The sequence below is a fragment of the Protopterus annectens genome, chromosome 2.part2 (genome assembly GCF_019279795.1).
Source record: "Protopterus annectens isolate FY-2018-M chromosome 2.part2, PAN1.0, whole genome shotgun sequence".
In the NCBI taxonomy this organism is placed as follows: domain Eukaryota; kingdom Metazoa; phylum Chordata; order Ceratodontiformes; family Protopteridae; genus Protopterus; species Protopterus annectens.
This window is the reverse complement of record NC_056730.1, coordinates 78352621-78365618: the sequence shown is the minus strand read 5'-3', so window position 1 is coordinate 78365618 and position 12998 is coordinate 78352621. Positions and strand designations below refer to the sequence as shown.

At 44.7% G+C, this 12998-nt stretch overlaps 1 protein-coding gene across 1 annotated transcript in view; it reads right to left on the bottom strand.

Annotated features, from left to right (window-relative positions):
* DDX4 (DEAD-box helicase 4) overlaps positions 1-12998 on the bottom strand; it is a 2434953-nt gene that overhangs the window by 465191 nt on the left and 1956764 nt on the right. The window contains exon 17 of the mRNA XM_044063758.1: positions 6620-6654. Coding sequence (XP_043919693.1) covers positions 6620-6654 — 35 coding nt within the window. The remainder of the gene's footprint in view (positions 1-6619; positions 6655-12998) is intronic.

The window sequence follows — 12998 nt, the reverse complement described above, 5'->3', positions numbered from 1 at the left end:
CCCACAACAGTAAATAGCACAAATAAAAAAATGAGGGTTATGCTACTTAAAACCAGGAGTTTAAATCTCAAAATGCATGGGCTCGAAGCACTCCTCAGTATGGAGAACGTCAACATCTGTGCGGTAACTGAAACCTGGTACAAGGCTCCACATAGCACCCCAACACTACTGGGCTACAAATCATACCACACATTTCGGCCACAGAACATGGACCAAAACACAAAAGGAGGGGGTGTACCCATATTCATCAAAGATACCTACACCTCCAGGTTAGTGGCGCAGCACGATACCTCCGAGATCATCCATGTGCAACTAACATCAGGCAAATCTGGAATGCAAATTGCAGCTTGCTACAGATCACCCTTCATGACCAAGGATCACCACTCCACCTTTCTGGAGACACTGGAAAACATGAAGATTCTACCGAACAACCTGATAGTGGGCGATTTTAATTACCCTACCGTTAAGTGGGAAAACTACTCAAGTAAAAACTCCCAGGTCCAGCGCTTCCTGGAATTTATCAACTCAAACGCACTAGATCAGTTGGTAAACTCCCCTACCAGAGGTGAAAACATATTGGACCTGGTCATCACCAGCATGGCGACAGGTGTTCCACACCAGAGGTCAACCAGTCACTGGTTAGATCAGGCCATAAACTAATCACTCTGGATGTCCACACCACACCACCACCTCCAACCAAGGAAACCACAGTGAAAAACTTTTCTATAGCAAACTTCACCTTACTTAAGACAGAGGTGGTAAGTTTTACAGCCCCCACACTAAAGGATAAGTGGCCAAGATGCAAGAACCTTTACAAATGCACTCTACGAGTACCTACAAGGATGCATGGATCGTGCCATCCCTAGCAAAACCAAGACTCGCTCCCCTAAGAGAAGGAAACCAGTCTGGTGGACCCCTGCCATAAACAGGCTATACAATAGAAGGAAACTAGTTCAGAAAAAAAAAGCAAATCCCAAGAAGGAAAGACATCCCTGTTCAGTATCAGTAAGAAATTAAGGTCCCTCATAAAATCCTCCAAGGCTAACTTCGAAAGAAAAATAGCCAAGGATTCGAAAGATAACCATAAAGCCTTCTTTAGCTATGTCAAAAATCTAAGCTGCAACTTGCAGATATGTTCTGAGCTAGTGAAAATATCACAAACTATACTGAACCTAATGATACTGCCAACATCCTGGCAGATAGATTCAGTGCAAACTTCACCCCCCTCTCACCCCCAAAAGGGCCCACAACAATACCGGAAAAATGTAGTGTCCCGGAAATCACAGATGCACAGGTGAAAACAGCCCAGCCAAAAGCACAGCGTCAATGGGGCCAGATGGTGTCCCAGGCTGTGTCTTGCACGAACTACAGAACGAACTAACCCCCCCCCACCTAAACACACTGTTCAACCTCAGCCTCTCCACAGGCTACTTGCCCATAGATGGGTGCACAGCAACGGTTATTCCACTCCACAAAGGAGGGGCCACAACTGACCCAGTTAACTATCGCCCCATAAGCCTGACTAGCCTGGTCTGCAAGGCTATGGAGCACATCATGGAACTCATTAACAAAGACAATGGGAACCTCCAAACACTTGACCCAACCCAGTTCGGCTTTAAGGGCAGATCATGCCTACTAAACCTGGTTGACTTCTTCGAGACAGTCACCAAGGCCATAGATGAGGGGAAGGTAGTTCACACAGCCTACCTTGACCTCGCCAAAAATTTTGACACCATTCCCCACTCGGGAATTATAGAAAAACTCACCAGCCTGAACATAAACCCCTACGTCACGAGATGGGATGCCAACTGGCTTACAGACAGAACTCCCACGGTAAGCATAGCGGGCTCCAGGTCCGACTCTAAACCAGTCACAAGTGGTGTCCCACAAGGCTCGGTCCTGGGACCCCTAATGTACAGCTTATACTTCTCAGAAGTACAGGCAAACAAAGGATGACTACGGCCAACCAAGTTCGCCGATGACTGCAAACTGGGAGCCATAACAGACTCTTCAGCTGAAAAGGACATTCTCCAAAAGGGCCTTACTGAGATGAACACCTGGTGTCAAAGTCATGGTCTCAAGCTAAATGCCAAAAAATGCACAGTCATCCTGTTTGGGAAAAACAAAACACCCATGAATTACCACATAGGTGGCAGCCCCCTTAATAAAGAAGAGGTAATAAGAGATCTGGGGACCCAGGTAGTTAGTAATCTCTCCTTTGACAATCATATTGCCAAAGTACTTAGGAAATCCTTCTATGTAGCCCATCTAATTACAAAAGGGTTCGCATCTAGAAATAAGACAAGTTATAGTGCCCCTCTACTTGTCAATCAGACCCATTATAGAGTACAATGCCCCGTTTGGGATGTACCTCTCAAGAAACTTCCAACAGCTGGAAAGACCACAAAAGTACCTCACCAAGAGGATTACTGGTCTCAAACATATGTCCTATGTAGCCAGACTGGAAAACCTCCAGCTGTACTCAGTGGCATATCGCTTACTCAGAGGTGATCTCTGCCGGACATACAAAGCCATGTCCAACTCAGAATTGATGGACACGCTCCACCTAAAGAAATTCAAGTCACTGCGAGCCACTCGCTCTAGTGAGCTAAACCTCGCCACAACAATAAATAGAACATGCTGGAGGGATAGATTCCTGTCACTGAAACTCCCCATGCTTTGGAACAAAATTCCTAACTACATTAGGCAGAGCCCCTCACTAACACTCAAGAGAAACCTTGACGAGTGGAAGGGTAACAGAAAATACACCCCTGGGATCACTTCATTGGCTCTTCTTGACAGAGTTTCAGTTAATTAATCAATGGGGCGGCAAAAGCTAACACACTCTGGCTAGGCTTATAAATGCCCTCGGGCAGATAGCCTAGTACCTACCTATGAACCTATAACAATCCTATGATTTACTGGGCAAAATCCCACACACTACTGGAACAACCTTTCTATCACAGCCGTTCAATGCACAATGCAAGCTATAAATCTGTCAGCATTCTGTCGTACTAATAGGAAAGGTACCATCTGCCAAAATATATTCAGACTCGCATCATATGCAAATTATCAATTGTGGTTATAACACTGCTGTCAGTTGGCATATCAGCGCTATGTTTTATTACAAAAGACCCACTCTTCAGTGGTAGCATTTCTGGTGTTAACTCTCTCAGGGAACGGAAATCCTTAAACATTGCTACCTTTTTGTTTGCATCTCTATCTGCCAATACTTTGTTTTAAGGCACTAGTGTTTGGTAATTCATTTACCACATCTGCAGATGTACTGGCTAACATTTCTGCAACAATTTTGCAAGGGTCCTCTACAGACTGTGCAGCACGACATTTCAGTTTATCTTTGACTTTCAGTACCTCACCTTGTAACACATCGGGAGCATGGTAATGGGGATTGGTCTATCAGTTTAAAACCACTGATATCACTTTCTGTTACACATCTCCCTTTACATCTTTCTTTGTTTTTAAGAGTACATCACCAGTCATGTTTTACCTATATACTTTTTTCCGGGTAGTGCTGATAGCCATCAATTACTAGTAACTCCCGTCCCTTCTGTGTCCTGATCGTGCTGTACAAAGTATTCACTGTGCCGGGTGCATATTCATGACATTCACCTTCCCCAACCTTTAAAAGTTAATATCACACTCACCATTTTGTGAAACACCACTACGCTGTGAAGCATATGTTTTACACATTTGCTTATTTGCATATTCCACTAAATACCCAGGGCACTTTCTAGTATTCCCAGATAAGATATTTCCCCCTTTCACCTGATGCCAATGCCACAGTGTATCCTGAAATGAAATGCCGAGTGAGGAAAGTACATATTTCTTTATGCGACCATTAAGGTTGCATTGCCGTCGTGCGAATGTTAAATGTGCGAACATTACAGCTCATTCGATCTTCAGTTTTTTGCACATCATTTTTTCTGTATTTACAGTTATTGGAAACTTACTTTCACACATAATACAACCACATGTATACAATTCACTTCTGTAAAGGTAAATTGCCTTTATAAGCCTAGCCAAGAGTTTAGCCCATGTTTAGACAAGTCCATAACGTTCCATCTGTGCTGTCTGCTTCAGTCTTCATCAAAACCTGTGGGTCTGTTCCAAGCTCGGAACCGACTTGACTGTCAGCAGGTTAAGGATTCCAAGCTAGAGCTCCTCCCACCCTATCCATACAGTCTAGCTCCTCTCAGATAGAGTTTGTTGCCAGTATTCTCAGAACAAAGAAATACAATAGAGCTTAAAAGAATGCTCAGGACCTAACAAGAGCAAATGTTCCCAGAATTATCCATCAGGTCCTTCAGAAATAAGGAATGGGGGAAGGAAGGGTGCAAGGTCGATGGCTGTAGCAGACAACACAGATGGAACGTTATGAGAGTACATAACTTCTTTACCCGATGTTGTCTGTTCAGCCTTCATCAAAACCTGTGGGACAGCTTCATGGTAGGATATATTCTGGAGTACTGCAGAGCCAAAAGTGGCCGTGTTCATGGACATCACATCAAGTTTGTAATGTGAAATATAAGTGTGAGAATTCACCTATGAAGAAGCTGCACAAATATCTTCTAAAGAAACCCTGGACCAGAAGGACGTTTATAGATCTTGTGGAATAAGCTCTGACTGGTCTAGGTAAAGGAACACTGTTCAACAAATACACGAGTAATACAATCCTGTAACCACTGAGCAATAATTAAAGTTAACAGCTTTTCCTTTTATTGAATCTGAGAAAGTGACAAAACTGATCAGATTTCCTGAACACCCTTGTCCTATCCAGACAGAAGCGTGTCTATTAATGTCCAAGAGATGCAATACATATTCTCCCTTATTTTGGAAATTTGGAAAAAACAAAGGGAAATTAATAGACTGATTAATGGTGTTTACTGATGCAATCTCTGATAAGAATGGAGGATTGGTATATAAAGTAACAGTCTTTATGAAAAATAATACAGCGAGGTTTGGAAGACAACACTTGAAGCTCCGAAACTCTCTTGGCCGAAATAATTGCTACTAACAAGTCTGTTTTTCCAGGACAAGAATTACAACTCTGCCTTAGCAGCAGATTCAAAGGGAAGAAAGGTTAGACCTTGAAAAGCCAACTTAAGAGCCCACAGAGGAGTAGGATCTTTGATAGGAGGTTGAAAGAGGAACGTACTATTGAGAATGGCTTTGCAAAGTCTATAACAAGCCAACAATGTAGCATTCTCCCTGATGCAAAAATAAGAAATGGCCGTTAATGAAATAACAGTTAAGAAGCTGGCCGCTGAATGAAAAAGATCAACAAGAAGGCCAAGACCGCCAAAATGGGTGCCGTAAGTAGATCAATGTGATGCTGCTGGGCCCAAATAGAAACCTCTTCCACTTGCTTTTATAAACTTTCCTGGTGGAAGACTTAGAGGAGGAAATGATAATATTCTGAACTTGGGAAGAAAGCTTGGATTACCTAGCCATCACTAAAATTGGAGAAACCATGCAGTTAGTTTCAGATTGTGAAGATCCGGATGAATTTGCCCTGAAAGGTGAGACAGAAAGTCTGGACGTGGATCCAGGATCCATGGAGGGCAAATCAGATGAGACCAGAGGAAGGTGAACCAAACCTGTAGAGGCCAAAAGGGAGCAATGAGGATCACTTTGCTCTTCAACCTGCATGCCTTCTGAAGAAACATGGAAATAAGAGGAAGGGGGTGCATAGAGAAGACCAGGAGGCCAAGCATGGACTACAGCGTCCCTTGGTAACTGCTCCTTTGGAGGGATCAGGGTAATGTACCTGCTTGCACTTGTTGAAGGGAGAGGCCAAGAGATCACAGAGGGTTGACCCATCTGAGGAAAAAAGAAGTTATGTTCTTACCATAACATTCCAATTGAGTTGTTCATCTCGCCTTTGTTCTTTACAGGTGGGTTCGGAGCCGATCCATCGACTCCGTGTCGGCTGCTTTCCAAGCTCAAGATCTTTGAGTAGCTCGAGGCAATCCCTATCCCATGATGCTCTCCTACCAACCCCAGATCTAGTTTGCTGAACCAACAAGAAAAAAACACTACGCAGCCAAATTACATGTATATAGTACATAACTATTTACAATAGCTAAACAATAATCTGGCTGGAAATAAGGACACTAGCAAGACCAACCAGACCACCAGTCATAAACTCGTTCTTCCATAACCTGGAGGGGGAAGGTGGGAGGGAGTATAAGAACAAAGGCGAGATGAACTCACATGGAACGTTATGGTAAGAACACAACTTCTTTATGTGAAGTTTGTTCTTTACATGTGGGTAACGTCCCAAGCACCCTAATCCTGGGCGGCTCACAGGAGTACATTCATGAGAACGGTGGAACCAAAGAAAGCTCAGTCCCTGGAGGCCCTGTCCACTCTGTAATAAGTGATAAACGTATGAGGTTTGTACCAAGTAGCAGCTGCACAAATGGTGTCTAAAAGTAAACGGGCTGTGTGGGCTAAAGACACAAACAGCCCTGGTAGAATGAGCTTTCACTTCACGTTCTAAAGGGTGTTTAGCTGAAGAATATACAAATTTTATACAATCAGAAATCCATTTGGACAATGCAACTTTGGATACCGAAAAACCTTTCTTATTGTCTGCATAGGAAACAAATAGTTGATCAGATTTCCTAAATTCTTTTGTTCTGTCCAAATAAAACCTCAATTGCCTGTGAACATCAAGCTTATGTAACATGTACTCAAATCTATTAGCATGATGTCTAAAAAAAGTAGGAAGGTCAATAGACTTGGTTCAAGTTTGCCTCGGAGCAGACCTTAGGGAGAAAGGTTGGATTTGTTCTTAAAGTGACACTGTCAGGGTAAAAGACTAGATATGGAGGCCTGATAGAAAGTGCTTGTAGTTCAGTAACTCTACACGCTGAAGTAACAGGCACCAGGAAAATTGTCTTCCAAGAAAGGAACTTCAAAGGGCAAGATGATGCAGGCTTAAAAGGGGGAAGAATTAGTTGAGATAGTACCAAATTCAGCATCCAGGGAGTAACAGGATGTCTGATAGGTGACCTAAGGTGATGAGTTCCTTTCAAAAAGGCTTTACATAATCTGTGGGACAATGTTAGAACCACTGCATCCCACATGGAAGTTAGATATGGCAGCCAATTGAACGGTTATCGTAGAAGTTGCCGCACCATTGTGGAAGAGCGAAGTCAAGAATTCTAGAATACTATGAATAGGAGTGACATAGGGATCAATACCATGCTGAGTAGCCCAATGAACAAATCGCTTCGATTTGCTGTTATAAAGTTTCCTGGTGGAGACTGAGAGGAAACTAGAATATGTTGAACCACTGCAGACAAATCATGTGACCTGGCTAGGTTGGGAAGTGGAGCAGCCAAGCTGTCAATTTGAGGGAGACAAGAACTGGATGAAGAACTCCCGACGAATGAGTCAGAAGGTCTGGCACTGGATCCAGAACCCAAGGTTCTTCCATTTGGTATTGCTGTAGGAAGGGGAACCACATCTGCAGAGGTCAAAATGGGGCTATTAGAATAGCAGTCCTTCCCATGCTTTTGGCTTTCTGTAAGAATCTGGAAATCAGTGTGATTGGAGGGAAGGCATAAAGGAGACCCGAGGGCCAATCGTGTACGAGTGAGTCCCTTGGGCTGTCCCCCGGTGGAGGGTACAGGGCAAAGTAGCTTCTGGATTTGGCATTCATCGGGGATGCAAAAATGTCACAGCAAAGCTGGCCCCATCTGCAGAATATCCTTTCCGCCACTCATTCTTTGAGGGGACCACTCGTGAGTCAACAGAATGGCTCTGCTGAGTTTGTCCACTATCACGTTGGATGACCTGGGTATGCATGTTGCTATCAGAAATCGCACGGTGGATAAAGCCAACTGCCAAATTCTCAGGGCCTCTCGGCATAAGGTGTAAGACTTGGTTCCCCCCTTGCTTGCTGATGTACCAGACTACTCACATGTTGTCTGTCTGTATTGCAATAGTCTCTCAAGGTAGAGAGTCGTGAAAGTGTTGCAACGCTAGAAACACTGCTCTCGACTCTAGGACATTGATGTGTAAATGAAATTCCATGTCTGACCAAGTGCCTTGGACAGTTCTTCCCTGAAACAGCCCACTCCCCAACCCTATCAGGGAAGCATCCGTGGTCACTGTGGCTGTGGGTGGGGGAAGTACAAATGGGCGACTTACAGTAATTTGGTGGCTGTTCAACCACCAACGAAGGTCCTTTTTGCAAGCATTTGTCAGAAGAATTTTGTTTGACATGGGAAGCTGTTGATAAGACCACTGTGTGAATAGTAACCATTGGAGTATTCTCATGTGCATTCGTCCCAGAAGAACCGCTATAAGTGTTGCTGTCATGGTGCCTAACCGCTTCAGAACCTGGAATGCTGGCACTTTCCTTTCAGAGGTTCATAGGTAGCTACTACTAGGCTATCGGCCCAAGGGCCTACACAAGCCTAGCCAGCAAGGTTCCATAGCTTACGCCACCCAAGAAAGTTATTTTCCTGCACTACCGTCCAGCAGAGAGACAGAAGTGATCCCCGGGTTGTATTTCCTATTTCCCATCCCCTCATCAAGCTAACGAAGAATTTTGCTTGACACACATGGGTAGTTTGTTCCAGAGTATAAGAAGTCTCTGGGACAGGAATCTATCCCTCCAGCATGTCCTGTTTACTGTGGTGGCAAGGTTTAGGTCCCTAGAGCGTGTAGCTCGGAGGGATTGGGATTTCTTTAGGTGTAGCATGTCCAACAGCTCTGGGTTTGACATAGCTTTATATGTTAGGCAGAGATCACCTCGGAGTAGAAGATATGCTAAGGAGTAAAGCTGGAGTTTTTTGAGGCGGTCAGTGTTAGGCATTTGTTTGAGGCCAGTAATCCTCTTTGTGAGGTACTTCTGTGGCCTTACCAGCTGCTGCAGATGTCTTGTGAGATGCATTCCAAAAAGGGCGTTGTACTCTATAATGGGTCTTATGAGTGATGAGTAGAGGGGAACAATGACCTCTTTTTCTGGATGAGAACCCTTATATGATGAGGTGTGACATGTAGGACTACCTGACTACTGTGGCAATGTGACTATCAAAGGAGAGACTACTGTCCACCTGGGTCCCAAGGTCTCTTATCATGCATTCGGTGTTAAGTAGATTGCTGCCTATGTGGTAGTTCATGGGTACAGAGTTTTTACCAAAGGGGATAACACTGCACTTTTTGGCATTGAGCTTGAGGCCATGGCTCTGACACAAGGTATCTGTCTCAGTGAGGCCCTTCTGTAGGATGTCCACATTTGGGGACTATGGCTCCTACTTTGCAGTCATATGCAAACTTTGTTAGCTAGAGGGCCTTCTGTGTTAACCTGTACTTCAGAGAAGTAGATGCCAAACAGGAGAAGTCCCAGGACGGAACCCTGTGGTACTCCATTTGTCACTGCTTTGAGGTCAGATTTGGAGTATGCAACTTTTACAGTGTGGGCTCTGCCAGTGAGCCAGTTGGCAACCCATCTTGACGTAGGGATTTATACCTAGTTTAGTGAGTTTAGCTATAATTGCAGAATGGGGGATGGTGATGAAAGCCTTGGCAAGGTCAAGATAGGCTGTGTGAACCACCTTATCCTCATATCCACGGCTTTGGTGACTGCCTCAAAGAAATCAATCAGGTTCAGGAGGCATGATCTGCCTTTCACAAACCTGAACTGGGTGGGATCCAGAGTTTGGAGGTTACCAATGTCTGAGTTCCATGGCCTTGCAGACCAGGCTCGTCAGGCTAATAGGTCGATAGTTCCCAGGATCAGTGGTAGCTCCCCCTTTGTGGAGTGGGGTAACTGTTGCTGTGCGCCATTCAGTGGGCACAAAGCCTGATGCGAGGCTATTATTGATCATGATACTTAAGTGGGGAGCCAGTTCGTTCTAAAGTTCATGTAAAACACAGCCTGGGATGTTGTCCGGTCCCATGGATGCTGTGTTTTTGGTTTTAGAAAGTGCAGCTTTTACCTGCATAGTTGTGATTACAGGGAGTCTGCATTCTTCCTGTATAAATATGGGCCCTTTAGGGGGTGGGGGTAAGGTTAGCACTGAACCAATCTGCCATGTAATTTTCATGCCGTTGTGCTGTAACTCAGAGCAGATCTGGGTGTTGCCATCTAGATTCTTGACATATAGAATGCTTTGTGGTTGCCCTTGGATTTAGTGGCGATTTTGTTTTTTTTTTAGCTAGCTTTGGAGAATCTTATCAGGGATCTCAGCTTCTTACTGAGGCTGACCAGGGAGCTCCTCCACTCATGGGATTTTACTCTCTTTTGCAACAGTTTCTTCCTTCTGTTGTACGGTTTGTTTATGGCAGGGGACCACCAGACTGGCTTCCTTTTTTTTTTTTTTTGGAGGATAGCGTCTTGGTTCTGTTTGGGATAACACGATCCATGCACTTGTGTGAGTGCTTAAAGAGTGCATTTGTGTAGGATTCAGCAGATGTAACTATTGTCCATCTGCATGGGTGTCATGAAGTTCACCACTTCTGTCTTAAGAAGCATGAAGTTGGCTTTGGAGAATTTTTTTTTACTGTGGTTTCCTTAATGGGGGGGGGGGGGGGGGGGGTATCAAGGGTGATAAGCTTATGGTCGGATCGGACCAACGAGGAGTTGTCTTCAGGTGTGGAACACCAGTCACTGATGTTGTTAATGACTAGGTCTAGGATATTGTTGCCCCTGGTGGGAGTGTGGATAAGTTGATCTAGGGCATTGAAGTTTATGAATTCCAGAAAGCATTGAGCTAAGGAGTTGGTGCACTAGTAGTTTTCCCAGTTAATGGTAGGGTAGTTGAAGTCACCCATTATTAGGGTGTTTGGTTGAACCCTAATATTTTCCAGTATATCAAGAAAAGAAGAGTGGGAATCCTGGGGCATAGTGGGGGATCTGTAGCAAGCTACAATTTGGACTGCTGTTTTGCCCAGAGTTAGTTGCACTTGAATAACCTCGGATGCATTATGCTGAGCAACTAGCCTGGAGGTGTGGATATCCTTAATGAACATGGACACCTCCGCCTTTGGTGTTTCGGTCCAGGTTACATGGCCAAAAAGTGTGATATGAGTTATAGCCTGGTAGTGCAGGGGTGCTCTCTGGAGCCTTGAACCAGGTCTCAGTCACTGCACAGATATCGATGTTCTCCATTTTAAGGAGTGCCTCGAGTGAGTGCATTTTGAGATTTAAACTTCTAGCATTGAGTAGCATTACACTTAGTTTTTGCTTGTCTGTTCCTGTTACGGTGGTGAATTTATTTGAACCCTGCCTAAAAAAGGCACTACAGGGGCAGCAAGAGCCTTAGCCAGTATCCAGAATCCCAGGGGCGACTAGGTGCAGGCCATCTGTGGCAAAGCATCGTGGTCTGTCGACCATGTCATCCCAAGCAGACAGATACTGGATCCCCTTAGAATGGCACCAGAAGCTTGGCCAATTGTTGAAGTCAATGATTTTGTCCTTGTACTGTGGCATAATTCTGGGCGATGGCAGAATGCTACTTAGGGCTAGGGTCATACCTGCCTGGGCTACAAGATCGGAGAGCTCTTCCATGTTTCTTTTCATGTAGTCCAGGGAGGTACGTCTCAGGTCATTCACACCAACAAGGACAATGACAGTCATATTTGTACTTGTGGAGTGACCTGAGTGCGTGGGTTATGTGGTGGATCCTGGCATCAAACAGGCAGCTGACAGCAACCTTCTCCTTGTCTAGACTGGTGAGTGGGACATCAGTGTGCCTGACTATAGAGTCACCTATGACTAGTGTGTTGGGAACGTTGTTTTGCCTTGTTGGCTGTGGTTGAGTGGCACAGTCTGTGGGCTGTGTGTCATTTGGGTTGTGTTGGGGGATGGAGGTTGCTTGCATTTCTGCTTTAGAGATCTCTGCTGCTTAGACAAATTATTAAGAGCCTCCGCAAATGTTTTTGTGTTGCTGTGTGTGGATTTTGATGGTGTAGATTTAGTGAGACTGTGAGGAGTGTGGTGTGGTGCAAATGTTTACATTCTCCTCACGACTGTCAAGTTCAGTCTTGGCTGGAGAGAGCTTTACCTCCAGTTTGGCTAGATAAGTGCATCTCTCACATGTTGTAGTGTTGGGTGGTAGGAGGAAAGGGATGTCTGTGTACGAGGCAATTTCTACATTGCCTCAAGATATCCAGATTCATCAGATAGACAGGAGAGAACACTGGGAGCTGACCCTTGGACATGCCTGAATAAAAAACTATTTTCCTCTAGATAAGCAAGTACAAGAGCTGTTTTTCTCGAAGCACGTCAGTTAACAAATAGGACACTTGACATTGTAAAGATATAACTCTTTCTTGAGGAAATCTGACCAGGGAGGTGGTGGTGTCTAGACCTGTTCCTACAAAGGAAATATGTTGCGACGGCAATAAAGCAAATTTTTCAAAATTTAAGGTTATGCCCGACCTGGAACACAGGTTGATAGTGTAATCTCTGGTGCGAATCAGTTGATACCTGGTGGTGGTGAGGAGCCAGTCGTCCATATATGGAAACACCCGGAATCATAAACGTCTCAGGTGAGCCATGACCACTGACATACATTTGGTGAACACTGTGTGGGCTGTGGTGAGACCAAAGGGCAGAGCTTGGAATTGGTAGTCACTGGCCCCCAGCTGGAAACGCAAGTGATCTCTGGATGGCCTGGCCATTTTGATGTGGTAGTACGCATCCTTGAGATCTACAGAGCACATCCAATCGCCCGTTTTGAGAAACGGAAGTATCTATTGAAGCATGACCATCTGGAACCTTTCCTTTTTGACAAAGGTGTTTAGTTTGCTGAGGTCTACGATAGGCCTCCAGTCCCCTGTTTTCTTTGGAACTAAAAAGAACCTGGAGTAAGTTCCGGATCCTATCTGGTCCGCAGAGACTAGCTGGATGACTTTTTCTAGCAGCCTTTGAATTTCTATGGCTGGAACGTCTGGGATTCTTGTACGAATGGAAGGGGATTCTGAAAAGGGAATGATGTAACCTCTGGTAACTATGC